The sequence below is a fragment of the Biomphalaria glabrata genome, chromosome 6 (genome assembly GCF_947242115.1).
Source record: "Biomphalaria glabrata chromosome 6, xgBioGlab47.1, whole genome shotgun sequence".
In the NCBI taxonomy this organism is placed as follows: domain Eukaryota; kingdom Metazoa; phylum Mollusca; class Gastropoda; family Planorbidae; genus Biomphalaria; species Biomphalaria glabrata.
Window position 1 is genome coordinate 20,113,905 of NC_074716.1, and position 21,300 is coordinate 20,135,204.

The 21,300-nt window shown below is 33.8% G+C and overlaps 1 protein-coding gene across 2 annotated transcripts in view; it reads right to left on the reverse strand.

The window, feature by feature from the left end:
• The window catches only part of LOC106070670 (midasin-like), a 96,242-nt gene that overhangs the window by 15,713 nt on the left and 59,229 nt on the right, over positions 1–21,300 (reverse strand). For both annotated transcript variants that reach the window (XM_056034114.1, XM_056034115.1), the window contains exons 53-84: positions 17,194–17,312; positions 16,946–17,094; positions 16,264–16,571; positions 15,836–16,047; positions 15,636–15,740; positions 14,790–14,992; positions 14,108–14,504; positions 13,788–13,979; positions 12,753–12,983; positions 12,495–12,554; positions 11,646–11,821; positions 11,195–11,453; positions 10,432–10,711; positions 10,075–10,160; positions 9,845–9,985; positions 9,593–9,688; positions 8,786–8,880; positions 8,364–8,490; positions 8,044–8,179; positions 7,844–7,953; positions 7,471–7,575; positions 6,922–7,080; positions 6,538–6,691; positions 6,321–6,370; positions 5,786–5,882; positions 5,137–5,230; positions 3,840–3,939; positions 3,468–3,583; positions 3,284–3,359; positions 2,902–3,081; positions 2,455–2,525; positions 1,856–2,244 (exon numbers count right to left, since the gene is read on the reverse strand). In XM_056034114.1, coding sequence (XP_055890089.1) covers positions 1,856–2,244; positions 2,455–2,525; positions 2,902–3,081; positions 3,284–3,359; positions 3,468–3,583; positions 3,840–3,939; positions 5,137–5,230; positions 5,786–5,882; positions 6,321–6,370; positions 6,538–6,691; positions 6,922–7,080; positions 7,471–7,575; positions 7,844–7,953; positions 8,044–8,179; positions 8,364–8,490; positions 8,786–8,880; positions 9,593–9,688; positions 9,845–9,985; positions 10,075–10,160; positions 10,432–10,711; positions 11,195–11,453; positions 11,646–11,821; positions 12,495–12,554; positions 12,753–12,983; positions 13,788–13,979; positions 14,108–14,504; positions 14,790–14,992; positions 15,636–15,740; positions 15,836–16,047; positions 16,264–16,571; positions 16,946–17,094; positions 17,194–17,312 — 5,073 coding nt within the window. The remainder of the gene's footprint in view (positions 1–1,855; positions 2,245–2,454; positions 2,526–2,901; positions 3,082–3,283; positions 3,360–3,467; positions 3,584–3,839; positions 3,940–5,136; positions 5,231–5,785; positions 5,883–6,320; positions 6,371–6,537; positions 6,692–6,921; positions 7,081–7,470; positions 7,576–7,843; positions 7,954–8,043; positions 8,180–8,363; positions 8,491–8,785; positions 8,881–9,592; positions 9,689–9,844; positions 9,986–10,074; positions 10,161–10,431; positions 10,712–11,194; positions 11,454–11,645; positions 11,822–12,494; positions 12,555–12,752; positions 12,984–13,787; positions 13,980–14,107; positions 14,505–14,789; positions 14,993–15,635; positions 15,741–15,835; positions 16,048–16,263; positions 16,572–16,945; positions 17,095–17,193; positions 17,313–21,300) is intronic.

A 21,300-nucleotide genomic window follows, 5' to 3' on the forward strand; every position in this document is an offset into this window, starting at 1 on the left:
CAAGTATAGGGGGCATAGTCATAAAGTACATAACTGAACCAAGTATAGGGGGCATAGTCATAAAGTACATAACTGAACCAAGTATAGGGGGCATAGTCATAAAGTACATAACTGAACCAAGTATAGGGGGCATAGTCATAAAGTACATAACTGAACCAAGTATAGGGGGCATAGTCATAAAGTACATAACTGAACCAAGTATAGGGGGCATAGTCATAAAGTACATAACTGAACCAAGTATAGGGGGCATAGTCATAAAGTACATAACTGAACCAAGTATAGGGGGCATAGTCATAAAGTACATAACTGAACCAAGTATAGGGGGCATAGTCATAAAGTACATAACTGAACCAAGTATAGGGGGCATAGTCATAAAGTACATAACTGAACCAAGTATAGGGGGCATAGTCCTAAAGTACATAACTGAACCAAGTATAGGGGGCATAGTCCTAAAGTACATAACTGAACCAAGTATAGGGGGCATAGTCATAAAGTACATAACTGAACCAAGTATAGGGGGCATAGTCATAAAGTACAGAACTGAACCAAGTATAGGGGGCATAGTCCTAAAGTACATAACTGAACCAAGTATAGAGTTTGAATTATCATGGAAACTACATTTTTGTCTGCAAATGGTTCATAATGCTGTAATGCAGTGTGTCCCAAGCTGTGTTCCGTGGAACCTAGTGTTCCACAAGTCACCAATAGGTGTTCCCTGAATTACTGGAATAATTAGCTAATAGCCCTACACCTGAATTAATCTCTAAGTAAATGAGGAAAAAAAAAAAGATTTTTATTAGTTATTTTTGGTATCTTTGGAGTGATCTAGATTCTGACTCTAGTTTTAAACCAAGGTACAATAAAAATAAACCATTAATTAATTTCTGGTAAAGATTTTTCAAAAGTACCACCACCACAATATTTCTTCAGTTTCCTTCAACCTATACAACTAGAATTCAACTTACCAATATTGTGTCTGATAATAAGAAGCTATGCTCTTCAAGGACAAAATACCATCAATATCATTATATATATGTATATGATATATCACATCTTTTTTAAAAGTTTTAAACTTTAAAAAAATGCCGAATTTAAAAAGATGGTTTAATTATTATTTTTGTTACCAGTATTTCAACAATAGAAAAAACTTTTAAAAAAAAATTACAAAAAAAAAAATAAAGTATTACACTAAATACTCTGAATGTGCCAAGTGTTCTGTTCAAGAAAAGGTTTGGAAAACACTACTGTAACTAGCTGGTCTAGTTACATCCTCATTACTTCAGACATTGATACATTTTACATCATCAAATCTAACATACAAAATGATAATAGAATAGGAACATTCTAAGACTAATTGCTACCAATGATTCTGTAGAAAAGAAATGTACCCTGTACTCAGGGCCGGTCCTAACAACAATTGCGGGGCCCTATGCGAAACTGATTAAGTGGGGCCTAGTCTGGGTGGGAATAAGGATTATAAGTGAAAATTAAGAGTTTGTATTAGAAAAAAACTTCAACTTTGAATTTTATTCATTCTTTACTAAGAACAAAATTGCGACCTTGCAACCTATGACACATTTGTATGCCAGTGACTATAAAAGTAAATAAAGTATTGGAACTTCCCATTAAGGTGAAAATTCACCCGATTATTACATTTTATTACAAGAAAGCTGTTTCTTTTATCGCGCATTTTGCTTTTTCCTCAATGAATGACACCCACAAATGACAATTTTGTCTATTTTTCAGGAGATTTTAATAAATTCAGGAGATTTCCAGGAACTTTTCGTATATATTTTGCAATTAATAATTACATGTAGAATTAGTGTGGCCTAAGACCGTCCCTGCATGTACTTACCATTAGAAGTCATTTGTGCTTGAGCTACTACATTCTGGACACTCAGTAACATTCCCTCTACAAAAGACTCCACACTCCTGACAAACTGAAGAGTTTTTTCCCCATATTCTACATGAGCAGGAAGTGACAGATGTGACAAAACCTTTCCACATCTTAAACTTAACCCAGCCACTTGTACACTTGGAGGCTCAGAGTCACATTTCAGATGGTCCCACCAGTCAGTAAACTCCTGGTTCAACTGAGTCACTTCAAGAGCCAGGTAGTTTACTGTAGCAGTGAAACAGCTCTGTGCTCCAGAGCAATCAGAGAATTGAGCAGATATCCAGTCAAAGTGCTGTAAGAACGAAGTAAAGATCTCCATGGTGTGGGACACAACTACCATGTCTTCTCTGAAATACAGACATCAAATATTTTAACACTCGGCAGGCTACAAAAGAAAATGTCATTTCAAAAAATGTGAATATGAAGAATTGGCAGAGCTTTGACTTCTTGATAGGAATTACAAACTGAAGTATTATTATCAAATCTTTTTTAAAAAACCTGATGTGACTTAAAAGAAATAAAATGAATATTACAAGTTCAAGCCAGCAAGTACTCACCTGCCCAGTAACAGTTTGCTTGAGAGTGTCTCTAGTTTCTCTTGTGCCTTAGTTACCTTACTTTGTAAGGACTGTTAAATAGAAACATCTACAATCTAACGGTTGTAATAGCTAGGACAAGTAACATGTGTAACAACTATGTCGGACAGAAAAAGTTACAATCTAACTTATGTGTAATGACAAATAGAGAAATTTACAATCTAATTTATATGTAATGAATAGGTCAAACAGAAAAAGATACAATCTAATGTATGTACATTTTAAAGACTAAACTGTTGACTTATGTTTGTTTACTCTAGCATATATACCTAATCTTTAAGTTGCCACTACATTACAATATGTAAGACTGTTACAAAGCATTATTGAACTAAGATCCAGATGTAACACAATTATGTCACTACAGATTGATCATGTGAGCACCTTACTTTCTGAAGCAACTCTATTTACCTGTAGTAGATCAAGACAATGTTTCCACGACACATCTCCATGGGTCCACACAGCTGAAGGAGAAAGTTTAGGTTTGGCTAGAGGTGAAGGACTGTCAGGCTGTTTAGGACAAGCTTCTAGCAGAAGTATAGTTTGGCTTAGACCTTGACACAATTTGGTGGCTAAATGTTTAGTCTTGGCCTACAAGAGTACAAAATAGACATCCTAGTAAACAGTTTTATAAATATTTTGAATACTAGTTGAATTTTTTAAAAATTAATTCAATCAATAGGTTAAAATATACATTTTAATAAAAAAAAAAAAATTGTATATAATAGGAATAACATTTTATGACCTATATAACTAAAATTAACCTTAGCTCTATAACTAAGATGACACTCACCAGAAATAATGAACTTTGACCTTGTGGAGGTAAACTTACATTTTCCATTAAGGTGGTAACAGCATCAAAATATTTTCTATCAAGAAAAATCAAAACATTTTGTATTCATCTATTTTTTGTAAAGACTTGTACAAAGCTAGACATTTCAATCAGTCTTGAAACACAGTGTAACATCTTTCTTTACCTTAATGAAGACAAATCTTGAGTCAGTTGTACTAGTCTATATCTCTGGTCTACATACAGTTGAGAGAAGTGTTCTATAAAACCTCTACATCTTTCTACCTCTGACATTCCCAGCTCCTGGTGACAGCAAGGAAAGATTGTTTCATTGTAAAATTGAGTCTTGTCAACAAAAAGTTGTAATATATATTATATACAGTAGTATTCAGTAGACTATAGTGGTACTACTATTAGTCAGGTATATGCCTAAGCTAGATACAAGATTCATTGTTTAACACAAGATAAATATGAACTCAATAATTAGATGATTTTTTTTTACATTGACTTTAAAAATACTTTGTTCAATAATGGATTGTGTTCTATAAATCAACTTCACCTTAGATGGTGAGATAATAGCTGAGTTGAACTGAGCATGTCTAGACATACACTTGTAGAAATACTGATCACAACTTGACCAAAGTCTGGAGACTGGCAATCTAAACATACAAGAAGAAAGAAGACTATTAAATACAACAACATTCTCAATACAACTTTCTCCATGTAGACAACAAAACTCTCATTAGATTGGAGGAGCCAATAAAACAAACTGAATGGGGAAAGTTGGAAGGAACACCAGATTTAATTCACAAGGGAAGAGTTATTGGGAACTGGTTGTACTGTTTTACTCCCAGACTTTTAACGCCTTCCTTGATGAGATGTCCTTCAATCTAATCTACACCAACAACAAAGAAATTTCCCATTGAGAGATCAACAACAAAAAATTTGATACTAACAAGAAAAACATTTAAAAATACTTTTTTTTTATAAAGGCAACACCTCTTGTATACATCATATACAGCGATTACTTTGCTATCAATAACTAATGAATATTTGATTTTAAAAAAAAAAGAAACAAAAAAAAATTATACACTATATAATATTCTAATGATCGGCCTTTAGATCTAGACTTAGAAAACAGTATGTAAAATGTTCCTGGACATTAATTTATTTAACTCTTGAATAATATAATGACTACATGCGGAAATACCCAAAGACATAGTCAGTTCAAGACAAATATTTTCTTTTTCTCTAGCTAAATTTAAATTTATTTTTTTTACCTTTTACCTTTAACAGTCAAACTAAAGTTTTACCAGTGTGGCCAATGAGCTAGTTAATTCTTTTCCCAATGATATACAGCAACAATTAAATTTCTAGGAAAATCGTTACAGTTGTTTTCAAGAATTGCGTCCTCCCACCCAGGTTTTTGTTTGCTACAAAGTTATGAATTGAATAGAGGTATTGTCAAAACAAAGAAACCAGTTATACACTTTTGTAATGAGCTAAGCATTAAAAAAAACAAAAACATCTGGCCTGCCAGGGTATTAGACACGGTCCACACCAGTCTCTATTATTTTACAGAAGTGTATAGTAATTAGCATCAGACTACATGGTAATACAAAGAAATAGATAGTGCTAGAAAAATGGACATTCTCAAGAGGCTTCAAAGTGTAGTTGTTTAGTTATATAGGACATTCTATTTCAAAGGTCAAGAGAGTAAACTTTGAAGATCTTTTGCCTTTAGAGTCTTATCATTTTAATTGATTGAAGACCAATCAATGTACTCTTATTTTCAAATTGGGAAAATTGGGGGGGGGGGGGGGGAGGGGGGGTGTTAAAAATAAAAAAAAACTCACCCTGAACTTGTACTTAAATGTACTGGTGGAACCTCTAAAGCCTCTGCCAGAGCAATTTTGTTGTTTTTAATGACACCTTTCCTAAAGGACAGACCTGAGAAAGCACATACATAATACATTGACACAAAATTACTTCAAATAACAACACATTTTTCAAAAATATTTTTAATTAAAATTGCTATTATATGTAAACAGAAAAACATTTGAGAAGCTTACTCAATCTCCTCTAACAATGGTAGTAACTGATTTAAAAATAGGGCTTAATGGACAGGAATGGATTCCTAGAATAAGATTGCTGTCAACTGACTAAGTGCTAATATTCTGATATCTCATTGGACCAAAAACCAACAAGTGACTTGAAAGAGCTTTTTAAAAAGCTGAGTCATCATAAAGCAATGGTGACTAGCTTTCATGTACTCTACTTTGTATCTATAACATCATCTTTTATTTATATTGATGCATTCAATAAAAAACTTCAGCCACACATAATAACTTAACTAAAGGTTATGAACCTAAGAATGCAACATAGAGATGAACTTCTTACATTGCATAACAAATGAAATCCTCATTAAAATGACCTTAACCTAATTCCCCCAACCACTGAATTGGATAGCAAGAGTACCTGAACTGTAAAATCAAAGTTACTTACCTAAATCCGACAGATACTGGAAGAGTTCAGCCAACCTTTTACGTTTTCTTAAGTTGATAGAATGAGCTTCTTTTTGTTGTTTTTCTTTATCTGAGCTCTACACACAACAAACAAATCATTCTTTAATTACGTCAGTCACAAGCTCTCATCACTTTCTCATTATTATAAAGACTTATAATCAAACACCCCATTTTTTTTATTATACTCTAGTCATTTTACAGACATTTGTGTAGTCCATGGAGAGAATGAACTACTTTTTTTAAACATGAAATTTTAGATAAATAAAAAAAAAATTGTTTCATGAATTTAAAGTTACCAAGCTATCATTAAATAATTTACTGTTATTTTCACACACACAATATTTCAAGAAAAAAATAAAAATAAAGATACAAGAAACTAGATTGTGTTTATTACATTACAGCTACAAATTGCATAGAACTATCAAAGTTTGTTTCACTAAGTGATTGTTATCTCAATGAAAACTTTGTCCAGGCTCTACCAGCTCTAAATAGAAGGACATTTACATCTGACTTACTGGTGTTACTTGGAGGGACTGGAGAGAATGTATTGCCTCAATTAACTCCCCTGAATAATGAAACATGTTATTCCATCAGTCACATAGAACTTAATAAACTAGACAAAAAAAAATTGCATGTATTTCTTCACTCTCTAGAATAATCATATAGTTCACATAGAACTTAATTCTAAATATTAGAAATTATACAGAATAATTGATGTATCAATAGACAAACCTGTGAAGTCATCCAGGATCAGGACATTCTTCATCAAACCTGGATCTTCAACACATTTCAGTAAATGCTTTTTCATCTTTTTAAACAAAGACTGAAGTCTGGGTAATAAAGTGATGCCACTTAGAGCAGCAGGAGGCTGGTAGGGCTGGATCACCTAAACATAATAAAAGGAGAGAGGAACATGAAGAAGAAATCTAAATGTCATAGGCCTACCACTATTTCACATGCCTAACACAATGCAGCACATGAGCTCAATGCCTAACACAATGCAGCACATGAGCTCAATGCCTAACACAATGCAGCACATGAGCTCAATGCCTGACACAATGTAGCACATGAGCTCAATGCCCTTCACTATGCAGCACATGATGTCTCTTGACTTACACCAATAGACTCATTCAGTGTTACACTTTCCTTCAGCTTCCCAGTGACCTCTTGGACTGTTGTTTCCAGACAGAATCCTGTAGACTCTCTGACCTCTGAACTCAATTGATCATCTTTCTTGTCTCCTAACAAAGTTTTGACAGGTTGATGTAACACAGCCTGTGTAGAGAAATTAAAAGGAAGTTTTGACAGGATGATGTAACACAGCCTAAGTAGAGAGATTAAAAGGAAGTTTTGACAGGTTGATGTAACACAGCCTGTGTAGAGAAATTAAAAGGAAGTTTTGACAGGTTGATGTAACACAGCCTGTGTAGAGAAATTAAAAGGAAGTTTTGACAGGATGATGTAACACAGCCTGTGTAGAGAAATTAAAAGGAAGTTTTGACAGGATGATGTAACACAGCCTGTGTAGAGAAATTAAAAGGAAGTTTTGACAGGATGATGTAACACAGCCTGTGTAGAGAAATGAAAAGTTCCAGCAGAGTTCACCTCCTTTACATTTGATATGAAGGGAAGCAAGCAAATCCTAGAGATATAAACTTTGCCTACTTGATATTCTTTGATAAATTTATGAACAGTTCTATGTGTCTTTTCTGTGGATGCTTTTAATGACCAGTAGTTCATATCATTCCAACGAGCAATCTTGACAAAACCCTAGATATAAGACAAAAGATAAATTAAATTTCATCAAATAAACCATTCGTTCAAAATAAGAGCCTGGAAAAACACAAGTTTCATCTGTAAGACTATGCTTGCATTCACTGAATAAATGTATGTATTAAACTAATTTATATTTAATTATTATAGCATCAAAAACAAGTAAATGATATGAGCTGGTCACTTACTGTATACAGGTTTGATAATTAGGTATATAGCGCAAGGTCTCAAAAAAAAACAACAAAAAAAACAACAAGTTCCTTACTTTCAACTTTTTCTCTATAGGTTCTCTCATTGTCTTTATTTCATGCCTAACCTGGTTTTGATATTGTTTGTAGAACTGATAGAGATTCCATAACAAATGAAGAAGTTGTTCTGAAATACAAAACATATTCAATCAACAAATAGAGTCAACAGTTGAAAGGATTGACTAGCAAGTACAAAGAAGCTTAGAGGAGTTCTTACTGCTTGTAGGACTGTCCTGCACATGCACAAGCTGACAATGGAATGCTAACAACATGTCAAGTCGTACATCATATTCTCCAACTGAAGAACTTTCCATAAATGTCTTCAATGATGTCACCAGATCATCTTTACAACTCTTTCAAACAAAAGACCATACAAGTTAAGAATCAATAATAACAAGTGTAATGAAGTGACAACAAAATTTGTCTGGAATAGATGTAGATGAAGTCTTTACAAATGTCATGAAATAAGTCTTACAAATAGTATGATCTAATCTATAGAATAGATTGATCATTTAAAAATGTGATCTTGTTTTCTACCTGTTGTTCATCTTGTGATTGCTCATTGTTGATATAACAGGAGAGTAATTGGTAAAGATGAAACCACCAATGGCTAGCTTTATCTTGACAAGTCACTTCCTCTCTGTCTAGAGAACTCTTCCAGCAACTGTTACAAAAACAAACATTTATAATGTAGCATACATGCTTAATCCTTTTTTTTTTCTTTTAAATAGGACTATAAATTAGACTAACCTTAACTCTAGATTCTTCCAGTGAAATATAAATTAGACTAACCTTAACTCTAGTTTCCTCCATGAACTATAAATTAGACTAACCTTAACTCTAGATTCTTCCAGTGAATTATAAATTAGACTAACCTTAACTCTAGTTTCCTCCAGTGAACTATAAGTTGAACTAACCTTAACTCTAGATGCTTCCAGTGAACTATAAATTAAACTAACCTTAACTCTAGTTTCCTCCAGTGAACTATAAGTTGACTAATCTCTCCCAGTTGGATGGACATAGAGACAAATGAAGCAGCATTGCTCTCCCAGTCCTTAAAGAAACAGTTGAAGACTTGATTACATTTTGTACACACAATAACTATTGTAACAAGTGATATATATATTGAAAAATACTTTTGAAAAATTTGCATGCTTATATTGAGTGAAACTGCATCAATCATTTTGAATCAATCCTAACTGGACACACTTGATTCATTTTCTCTCCTGGTCCTGCCACTTTTACATGTTGCATGTTGACAATAGTCCTATTAGCTTTTTTTTTTTTTTTTTTTTTTTTTTTTTTTTTTTTTGGGGGGGGGGGGGGGGGGGGGGGGGGGGAAGAGGAGGAGGAGAGAGAGAGAGAGAAAGAGAACACTGTTCAATCCAAGCCACATTTTTCATTATTGCAAGGCTTATCTCCTGATGGCTTAGTACATTTTTCATATAAAACAAAATTAATTAATTACAACAAATTGATTCACTAATTGTTGTTGTTGTTTTTATCAATATATATATGTTGTTATTGACAATGAATAAAAGTGCAGAGTTTCAACCTGATTCAAGAGTTGGAGAATTAATGTTTTTACCAAACAGACAGAGTGAACTGATGTAAGCTCAAGAAGATAAGATAATTTTAGTGATCCAATCAAATGGAAATTCAGTTTGACTACAGCGACAACCTCAAGTGAACTGATGTAAGCTCAAGTGAACTGATATAAGCTTAAGTGAACTGATATAAGCTTGGTGATCAAAACAAATGTCTACCTGAGCTTTTTGTAGGACAAGTTCTAATCCAGTCAAGAACTTCATCACTGGTTCTGTCACTGAGAAGGTCAGGATTCTGTCCATTAACTGATTCAGCTGTAATGCACAAGAGAAATACAGTCATCTTCAAGTTCATAGGATATGAGAAATGTGCTCATCTTCAACCATGAAGGAGGAGCTATTTAATACACAACAGAAATAATAAAAAAAAAATAATAACTAAAATGAATGAACCAAATAAGTCTACTGTACCAGTAACAAAGTTGGGTGCTCAGGCCACTCTGCCAACAGCTCAGCAACACGCTTTCTTAAATTCTCCAACACAGGTTTGCATTTGATAACTTCACACACATTAGAATCAGAATAAATATTGTATGTTTTCTCTGAAGTAACCTGAAAGTTGTGAAAGAAATGACATTGTAGGGGACAAGTGACAGAATGCAAGGACTTGTCTAAACAGAAATGAAAACTTCATGAGATACCTGTTCCTCTCCATCCCTTAAATTCTGCAGTAGTGATGAGGCAAACAACACATGGGAACCCAAGATACTTTGATCTGTAGCATTATCTATAGAAACATACACAATAAAATAAAATTGATTGCTTTCAAAACTATATTTTAACTTTGAAACTAACAATTTCAATTCAATACATTTCTAGTTTTTTTCTCTCTAGAATTTCAAACATTAAAAAAAAAAAACTTTTGAAAAGTCTGTATGTCTTACTAGAACAATACATATAGTCAAGTGCTAACAAGAATTGGACTAAATATTGAAGTTCTTTCTGTACTACAAACATTAACAGAAAGTTTGATTCCTACCAAAAAAACTTTCTTTTACCTAACACATGATAGACACTCTTGACTACTTCAGCACCAATCTGGTAGGACATTAGAGAGGAAGTCAACACATCTATGTCCTGCTTGAAGTTACATTGAACTCTGTCCAGCCAATCAGCTTGGCTCAATGAAGTCATGAGATCTCTGTGTACAGAGCTGATCAGAACCATCTCTAGCATATTGATGCCTTTAAGTGGCTCACTTGCTCCTATAGAATCTGATGCTCTGGCTTCTAGACCTACATCTTCCAGTCTGTTGGCTCCAGTTACATCAATGAAAGCCTGCCAATAAAAAATTACTTCTATCTGAAGTTAATATCACAACTTTTCATTAAAAATCAGTTGTATTTAATTTTTGAATGCAAGGAAATGTTATTTAGTCAATATTAAAAACCAGTGATTTATGATGTCATGTCTAAAGTCTCTCAGGATCAAATAAGATGTTCAAAGAACAAAAAAGATATTTTAAAGAAACTAATAAAAGACAACCTTTAAGAATGGTGATGCTTAAGGATACTAAGAATAGCAGGAAAAGGGAATTAATGGAACTAGTTCAAGGCAAAGATATGTGATGTCCAATTATGTTAATCCATTACAGGAACTGTGTCTAATAAGATCAAGTATAGTTTTTTTTAACCATATCTATAATAGATATGGCCTTAATAAATATAAACTACAAAATCAATTAAAACTAAAAAGTCTTAGTTTTTATGTAGGCTCATTTATGGTTTTTTTTTTAGTGCAACTTTTGGAAATGAGACTCACCAATTCAAAACTAGGATAAGCTGCCCTGAAATCTGCCTCTTCTTTTTCTTTTTCAGACCTAGTATCTCCATGAATTTCATCCTTATAGACAAAGAGTGAAGATTTCTCTGCCTCTTTACACTTTCTTAGTTCCTCCTGCTGAGTCCAGGCATGGGTGAAGTCATCTAAAATATGTGTTAGTGTCATCATGACTTCTCTGTCTAATTGTCTGTTGCTGTAACAGTGAGCTTTTACTAAGAACAGGGCACAAACAAGCAACCTGAAAACATAGACAAACATTTGCAACACTGAAAATGTGAACCTTCCATTAATTTCAACAACTGTTCCAACAGTTTGAGGGATACAACTTTGAACATACAAAATGTTTTAGTAAAAACTATTTCAAAAACATTGTTACATTAAACATTTGACAATATAACATTGGCTCTATACAGTCCTACTTTCCAAATACCTTGATTTAATGCTGTGGATATATTTGTCTGAGTCGGAAACACTACAGATCAGTTCACTACAAACATTCTGAATTAACTGATTGGCTAACTGCAGCAGATTGGGCCGAGAAAAAGAGACAGTTGGAAAACTGCACAAGTCTTCTACTGTTTTAGCAATACTTTGAATACAGCCAAACTGAAACAAAAAAAAATCTATTTTAACAATACTTTCGATAGGGTATACTAATAAAAATAATAATTTCAATTAAAAGACAGATGTGAGAGGTGTAGTTAAAATAATTTATATTATTATTATCAAGCAAGCATTAAGGAAATCCAATTAAAATATTTGTCAAAAATACAACTATACATTAGAATTAGTTTGAACTAATGCATCTTCAAGGCTGAATTCATGGACTTGCTTTAATCCTTTATTATCTTATATTTATAACAAAATATGTATAATATTCAAAGATATATTGAACAATTTCAATAAAATACTTTGTTGTAATGTCTATATATAATATTCAAAGATATATTGAACAATTTCAATAAAATACTTTGTTGTAATGTCTATATATAATATTCAAAGATACATTGAACAATTTCAATAAAATACTTTGTTGTAATGTCTATATATAATATTCAAAGATATATTGAACAATTTCAATAAAATACTTTGTTGTAATGTCTATATATAATATTCAAAGATATACTGAACAATTTCAATAAAATACTTTGTTGTAATGTCTATATATAATATTCAAAGATATGTTGAACAATTTCAATAAAATACTTTGTTGTAATGTCTATTACAGCTTACTTACATAAGTAGTATAAACGTTTAGCACTATTAAATACATATCTACCTTCTTCACTTGTAACATTCTGTCAGCTTTGTCAGACAATATCCTAAGTCCAAACTTCATCTATATTATATAATTTTAAAATGTTATACAAATATCAATGATAGAAATACTAAGTGTAGCTCAAACTTTAGAAAACAATAGGAAATACTAAGTGTAAAAAAACAATGGGAAATACTAAGTGTAGCTCAAAATTCAGAAAACAATATGAAATACTTAGTGTAGAAAACAAGGGAAATACTAATTAGCAATTTAACTTACTGTGTACAGAGCCTTAACAAATGGATCAGTGACATCTTTAAAACAATGGAAAGTGTTTTGGAGTTGTTGGATGAACCTGGAGGTAGTGTCCTGCCAGACATGCTCTTCTGTCACACAAGAGGAACCTGTCTCTTGGTTCTCACAGATAAGTCTTGACACCAGGTCAGCTATCTTGACCCGACTGCATGTGTTCTTCAGTAAGCCAGAAATGGCTTGAGATACTTGAGAAAACTGAACAAAATGATGCAGTTGAGTAAGTAAGTAAGAGTAAACAGAATGAGATTTGAAGTTAAACATTCAGTGTTTAAAAAAAAAACTAGTGAGAACAATTATGTTTCAATATTTGAAAGTTTAAAGAAGTTTAATGCAATGGTACCTAGCCTAAATCTTTGTTTCCAGATTGAATTCAGATAGAGAATGAAAATTAACACTTCCCAAAAACTGTCTTGTACATATCTTATGATAGGATCATTTAAGATGATATGCCATAAAGATTATTGGGGTGTCTATCATGCAAACATCATGAGCATCATAATAAACATAATATTTTCCTTCAACCATTTAACATTAAAACCTAAATCTTCTTACATAAACTTATTTGTGTCTGGTCAAGACTATTCATTTAAAACTAACAATAAGCACATTTCATTCATTACTTAGTAAAGATTGGCCTTTTATCTTATTAGATATATATGCAGCAAAGTGTTATGGATATCAAGATCATGTCATTGTTATTGAAAGACTTGACCTAGATAAAGTTCCCCTTTCTGACCTTGCAATCTATAAGGCAAAGGATATATAGGTCATCTGTATTTGACCTAGATAGGTCATTTGAAATTTATCTATAAGCAATATGATTCAAATAAATCTAAGGGAAAACAAGTGTTTGAATCATTCTTCAAATTTGTCTAGGCACTTCTACTTCTAACTCTGTGAATGGCTACAAACTATACAAATGTTATTCAATAGAAACAATATTGCAGAAGTGACTGATGTAAAGCAAACATTTCCAATTACTGTCGGTGAGGACTTTACCTGAAGAGGGTCTGGTCTATAAGCTATACAGTTTTCAAATTGACTGAGAGCATCTTTCAAATACAACTGTCTCTGTAACAGTTGAACAACCCTGGGATGATAATATTCTTGAGGAGTCTCAGATAACCTTCTGCCTGTTGTCTGTCTTAAATAAGTACACCATGCTTCAAGTTCAAAGTGAATTTCTTTAGACTGATGAATAGAAACATTGAACAAATTAATACTTACATTGTAACAAGATTTACAACTGATTAGAATTAAAACCTGAGATTGAATTGCTGGAAGAAACAGACACATCCACAATTACAATATAGTTTTACCTCCTGCTGAAAATGTTCCAGTTTTATTCTTGATTTCTGCATGGGATCAACAGGTCCTTTAGGTGATAAGAGCTCAGCCAGAACAAGTCCCACATAAACCAGACCACTTCCAACAATAGCTTTCCTTCTCTCTGGTTCCATATTGGTCATTACTTGTCTCATATGGTGAAAACACAATGCAATATCTGATTTGAGGCCATCTTGCAATGAGAGGGAGTTAAGATTGAGTCTATTCTCTAAGTCTGTCAGAATGTGCTCTGGGACTTCCTTGTGCTCAGACAATACATTTCTTACATGTTGCTGCCAGGCAGTGACTTCGAGGGGAGGTAATAGTGATGAGCCAAGGGCAGATAACATTTCCATAAAAGTTTCTAGCAAGAAGTGTTGTTCAAATACACTGTAAAGAAATATGTGGAAAAAAATCTTAATAAAGTGACAAATAAAAAAATACATTAATAATAATGAATTAATTAGTTAAATTCTGTGTTATAAAAAAAACTAATAATCTTGACATAACCTCATAGTGTACGTCAAAGGAAAATATATATATTTTATAAAATTTAATATTACACATGTACAATGATGAATAATAAAATATAAATGATCTTATTTTTTTAAAATTCTATTGTTCCATTACCTTTTAATTGTATCTATTATAGTAACAAGTCAATATGCTACTTACTTGATACCATACTGTGTATTAGCTAAGGTTGCACTGTGAGCCCAGACATGTCTAGAGATGTGTGACAACTGTTGCCTTTCTTCCTCTAGTCTACCCAAAGCAATGTGTAATGGAAGGGGATCAGCACTGGTCAATGTGGAATGTCTGGTCAAGGTGTGCATGATAAACTTGGACATTATGGCTTGGTGAAACACAGCAGGGCCCTAAAGGTAAGAAGGGAAAAATATAATAGCACCATACTAATGAATATGTGTTCCACTAATGTTCCCTTCAATGAAGAGGTCTCCTTGTTTGTTTTTGTAACAATTACATGTCCTTGGTTGCTTTACTTTAAAGCCCGCCTAGACTTTGTACAACATACCCGCAAGCTGAATGCCAATTTGTTAGAAACAAATGGAAAAAAAAAAAGGAAAATATTTTACTCCGCAACATTACCCCCTCACCCTGAGAAAGAATCCTGGTTAAGCAAATGTATAGATATAATAGACTTTATATTATTCCAATGACAGGCCTTTAGATCTAGAAATAGAAGACCATGGGCAAAATATTCCTGAACATTAATTTATTAAACTCTTGAATGAATGTTTAAATACCATAAGTTAAATATTTTCTAGTTCTCTAGCCAAATTTAAATTTCTTTCTTTTAAACTTTGAAAAATTAAACAGCCAAACTAGAGTTTTCTCAGTGTGGCCAATGAGCTAGTAATGTATCAACTGTCAAATTTCTTAAAAAATCTTTAGAGGCGTTTTCAAGATCTGTGTCCAGGTTTTTGAGCCCACCCACCCAGAAGGTTTTAGTTTCCACGAAGGTACAAGTTAAATGGAGGTATTTTAAAAACATCTCACTGGTTTGACTTCTCTCACAAGAAGTTCTTCATCACTTATTGGCCATTCTATCCACAGGTGGTGGTTGTAGCTTGATGGTGACCCCCACATTTGGTTCAGTACATCCTAATTAAACAAAAAAAAAGTTAAACTGCGTCATTTTATTTAGATATATTGAACAAAGATAATACTTATTTCTAAAAAAATCTGATGATACTTACATGACAAGTGAAACCAGGTAGACGAGGAATATGTGTTAAAATATAGTCCTGACAAATCTCTTCATCTTCCAAACAACTGGTACCAGAATACAGTGACATTTCTACTACCAGTGCCAAGTGATCAAACAGAGGCCATAAACTGACAAGTCTTGAGGGGAAGTTCTGGCTCAAATTTGATGTTTGTGACAATATCTGCTTCACATGAACCAAATCTGCAAGTCAATATCAGTTTGAACTTTGTTTGATATACAAAATATGAATGTTATGAATGACACAGACAAAAGGTCAAGCCTCATTATAAGCTTTACTTGATAATACCACAAACATACACATATGTACATGGACAGACTAATCAGCTAAATTAGTGAGCATTTGGTGTTACATTTAAATTATAGAAATAATCATTTCTCAATCAAAATGTTCTTGACCTTCCTGAGCCTGTAACCATTGTCCTTGGTCCAACAGCCTCATCATGTTCCACAACTGCTGGACTATAGGGGTACCAGCCAGAAGCTCAACCTTTGACTTGATCTTTTCCAATGTACCAACATGACAAGTATTCAAAGATGTTCTAACGCTGTTCACATCAGCTGCAAAATCTGCTTCCACTTGAGTGGCATAGCTTCTTGGGTGACCAAAAGAATGCCAGAACCTAATGTACAATTTCACTTGGTTGTCACCTCCTCCCAAATGACGTTTCAGTTCTTCAGAAGCCATGTACAGCTTGGAATTAGTGCTAAGGATGAAGACAAAATATTTCTTACAATAAACTACTTGGTGAGTTATTGATGGATAAACATTTTCTACTCTAAAGATCATTAAATTTTGGAAAATATATGTATAAAACAGCAGCTATTGTGTTGATTATACAAGTCATCAAAACACCATCAACTTAAGCACAGCATTTCAAATGCAGTTGTAATGTTAAATCATTCACAAAATATTTTCCTTAATAAGCTGTGCAATTTAAAGATAACAAAATAAATCACACTAAGTTTTTTTGTTTCTTTGGTTTTCATGCAGAGTGAATTTAAAAAAAAAATGATTTGAATGCAAAAGATTTTACAGGCAGACACAACACACGCAGACACAACCCAAGTCTACTCTCACCTAGTGCTGTGTGCCATCAAACTGCTGAGTTTATCCACAACCCAATGCCAGTGAAGAGAAAGGAAAGCTAAGAACACTTCTTTAGGCAGACTCTGGCTGCATACAGCTGTATCTGCCAAATAATAGAGCCAGTGGAGCTGCAAGTAAGACTGGAGACAAAAGAAAAAACAACACATTGCAAATTTCATTGAACAATAAATACAATAGTTGAACAAAATCTTAGTCCATGATGAAGAAGTTTGTCTAACCTTGTTTAACTGTTCTAAAGTTTCTTGGTCCATAGTAAGCACTAAGTCGGGAAGAGAATCAGCTAATTCTGATAGAAACAAAGAGACAAGGCCAACAACTTTGTGTTGTGTCTTGTTACCTGAAATAAAGAAAATGTACAATTCTTACATCAAAACTAGTAACACTTCAATTCACAACACAGGAAGCTAATTACAAGTTGAATCTACAGGGCAGATGATGTAAAGGTCATCTGTTTCTGTGGCCTACGGTTAATGAGGGTGTCATGGGGCCAGCCGCCTTTACTTTTCCCCAACTAATGTCAGGTACCCATTAAAGCTGGGTGGACTCAGAGGTGCACGAAGATCCCGAAATTTAAAATCCCAGTCTTTGATTTGATTTGTTGATTTGAGGCACATCGGCACAATTTAGGCCATGTCGTGCCTGCAGTCCCCCAAGGACCACTCTCTCTCTAAACAACAAGGGCCAGACTCCACACAGTCATATAATTAAAATCAAGGTCTATTCACAGTTAAAATAGTAAAGGTAGTAAAAATTTAAATATTTGGTAAAAATCTAATGTAAATAGTGCATGTTCACAAATTCAGAAATCAGATCTTCGTAGATAGCCCCACTTCCCGAATAAAGCCCAGTACCTTCCCAGGGTCGACATTATTAAATAGTGTTTTTAGATTAGTGGCTCTAAAATATTTCGCCCTGACATCCTGGTATCTGGGGCAATCAACGAGGATATGTTCCACGGTGAGGCGAGAGTCACAGTACTCGCAAAGTGGGGGCTCCTCTCTCTTCAGTACAAAAGAGTGCGTGATGTAGGTGTGGCCAATCCTAAGTCTGGACATCCCAGTCTTTACCAGGATTCAAACCCCAGTTTGGAAGCCAAGCGCTTTACTGCTCTCCACCGCGCCTTCACATTAACGGAGTAGTGAAATAGGAGTAAATAATGTTGAAACCCCCCAAACAACTATAGAAATAACTATTTGTAACTTTCAGACTAATAAAACTTCCATTCTATTTTTTCAAATATACATGATATATATATACATGATACAAATAGTCATCCAAAATTCCATGTCATTTAGATACATATTGTTATAACCTTGCCATGCATACCGCCATCCAAGAAAGAAGGTGCGCACTATCTGTGACTAAACAAGTCAGATGTTGACATGGGGAGAAAAGGATTTCCAACCAAAGTAGAGAGCCAATATGGAGATGCTGTGCTCAAGGCAGATGCCCCTTTGTGTTTGTCATGTCTCCGTGTAAATAAACGTTTTTGCCTTGTTGAGTTGCCTCACTTCAGTTATTACAATATATAAACTAGATCTCGTTTTCAAGACAGAAATTTTAGAGAAGACATTTTATACAAGATGTCATAAAGTCTTTGTTTGGTCAGCTATATCACAATGAGTGAGAGATGTCAAACTTGTCAGTCATTGAACTGGCCACACAGTGTCATTACTTATTTCAGGATCTATTCAACTCTGCCCATTGATATATTTCAATTCAAGACTAACCCAATATAGACAAGTAATGTAGAGCCAATAGAGTTAAGTGGTAAACATAAACTCCTTTATACACATCTCCATTTTTAATATGAAGTATTACTCCTACCCACACACACACACACACAAAACACCCACACGCCTATCTACAGCTCCTTGGATTCAATTCCATCAGTTACTGTATCCGAAAATCAATTCATCATTTCCTAATAGGATTGGAGCTCTATATCAGGAACAATAACTCTTAGACATCTTCACACTTAGTAATATTCCACACACACACACAATTGTAACCGCCGATTTTTATTTCATTCCCACATAGCTTGCTTGTGTGTTTCTCTAGAAGCCAGCAAGTGTTTGTACGTGACCATGTGTGAGCGTGTGTGTGTTTCTCTAGAAGCCAGCAAGTGAAGTGTTTGTATGTGACCATGTGTGAGCGTGTGTGTGTTTCTCTAGAAGCCAGCAAGTGAAGTGTTTGTATGTGACCATGTGTGAGCGTGTGTGTGTTTGTAATATTCCATATGAAGCTAGTATTGGCAATGTCCCCACAACACTGCTCTAGATCTAGTACTGACGGACTAGACGGGATTTGCCTGCATCTGAAGCAAATGAACAAAGTGTGGAAACTAGTGTGATTATAAGTGTCACATTGGCTAAGGCCAGGAAATAATGTTCAACAGAAACACTACAGGATTTACACGGTTTTCAACCTACGATATTGAAACAAACTATAACAATGGTTTTAATCTAAGAAACAAAGCTAAAATATCCAGGTTTATTCCTAGTGGATTTCGTTGTGATTGTTTTTTTCTTGTCAGCTGTAGAGATGATGTTTTATGTGGACTATCATCAATTTGTTTAAATTTATTTTTTTCTTGTTAGCTGTAGAGATGATGTTTTATGTGGACTATCATCAATTTGTTTAAATTTATTTTTTTCTTGTTAGCTGTAGAGATGATGTTTTATGTGGACTATCATCAATTTGTTTAAATTTATTTTTTTCTTGTTAGCTGTAGAGATGATGTTTAATGTGGACTATCATCAATTTGTTTAAATTTATTTTTTTCTTGTCAGCTGTAGAGATGATGTTTAATGTGGACTATCATCAATTTGTTTAAATTTATTTTTTTCTTGTTAGCTGTAGAGATGATGTTTTATGTGGACTATCATCAATTTGTTTAAATTTATTTTTTTCTTGTCAGCTGTAGAGATGATGTTTAATGTGGACTATCATCAATTTGTTTAAATTTATTTTTTTCTTGTTAGCTGTAGAGATGATGTTTTATGTGGACTATCATCAATTTGTTTAAATTTATTTTTTTCTTGTTAGCTGTAGAGATGATGTTTAATGTGGACTATCATCAATTTGTTTAAATTTATTTTTTTCTTGTTAGCTGTAGAGATGATGTTTAATGATCGGTGTTTAGTGACTGATGTTTTGCTTTGATTTTGTTTATTTTGGTGATATTTTCAATACTAAATCATCACTTGCCCCAGCACAGCCAAAGGGGTTTTGAGTTTAAAACCCCTACCAAGGGGTTTTGCAGTTAAATCCCCCTTATCTATAAAACAAAACAAAAAAAAATGCAAACGACAATCCCCAAATTCCAAGAGCACAGCTAAGGAAGATTTGATTTTAAAACCCCCTCCAAAATTAAAGATAAAACCCCTTCTTCAATATAAAAAAAGCAAATTACACACTCAAAATTCTATGAGCGTAGCCAAAGAGGTTTTGAGTTTAACTCCCCCCCCCAAACCTTTTTCAGCGGGGTTTGAAGCTAAAAATACCTCTTCAATATAAAAAAAAGCCAATAGTGTTGGTGGTGGGGGGGGGGGTAAAACCCTTCCCCAGATGGCTTTTTTTAAATTTAAGAACCCTTCCAGATGGCTTTGAGTTTAAAATCCCCCTACGGAGAGTTTTGAGGTTGAAAACCTCTCTCTTCAATAGTATTCTAAAGCAAACTACAGTCACCAAACTCTATGAGCGTAGCTAAATGGCTCAAATGAGATTTTTTAGTTTATCCCCCCCCCCAAAAAAAAAAACAAAAAAACAGATGATTTTGATGATAAAATTTCCATTTTCGATATAAAATCTAAAGCAAACTACAGTCACCTAATTCCAAGAGAGGTTACACATTTCTACCAGTGGCTGGGCTCCATTAATAAAGTGCAGTGAATAGTCATCTGCTGAAATTGAAAAACACTAAATTTGGCTCAACAAAGATGGCTGAGACGGATTTTAGGAGTCAGTTATAGAGATCGGGTCTCAATCAAGGAATGACAAGGATGACAATATCAAGGATGACATCCTAGTACAACTTGGCGGCACACTTTCATGGAGGTCCTCAGAGCAGGTGGCAAGAGGCTTCAGACATGTTGTTCTTGTCAGCTTAGGGCTTAGAGTGATGTTGAATGTAGACAGTCATCAATCTGTTTGCATGTTTTTCTTGTCAGCTTAGGGCTTAGAGTGATGTTGAATGTAGACAGTCGTCAATCTGTTTGCATGTTTTTCTTGTCAGCTTAGGGCTTAGAGTGATGTTGAATGTAGACAGTCGTCAATCTGTTTGCATGTTTTTCTTGTCAGCTTAGGGCTTAGAGTGATGTTGA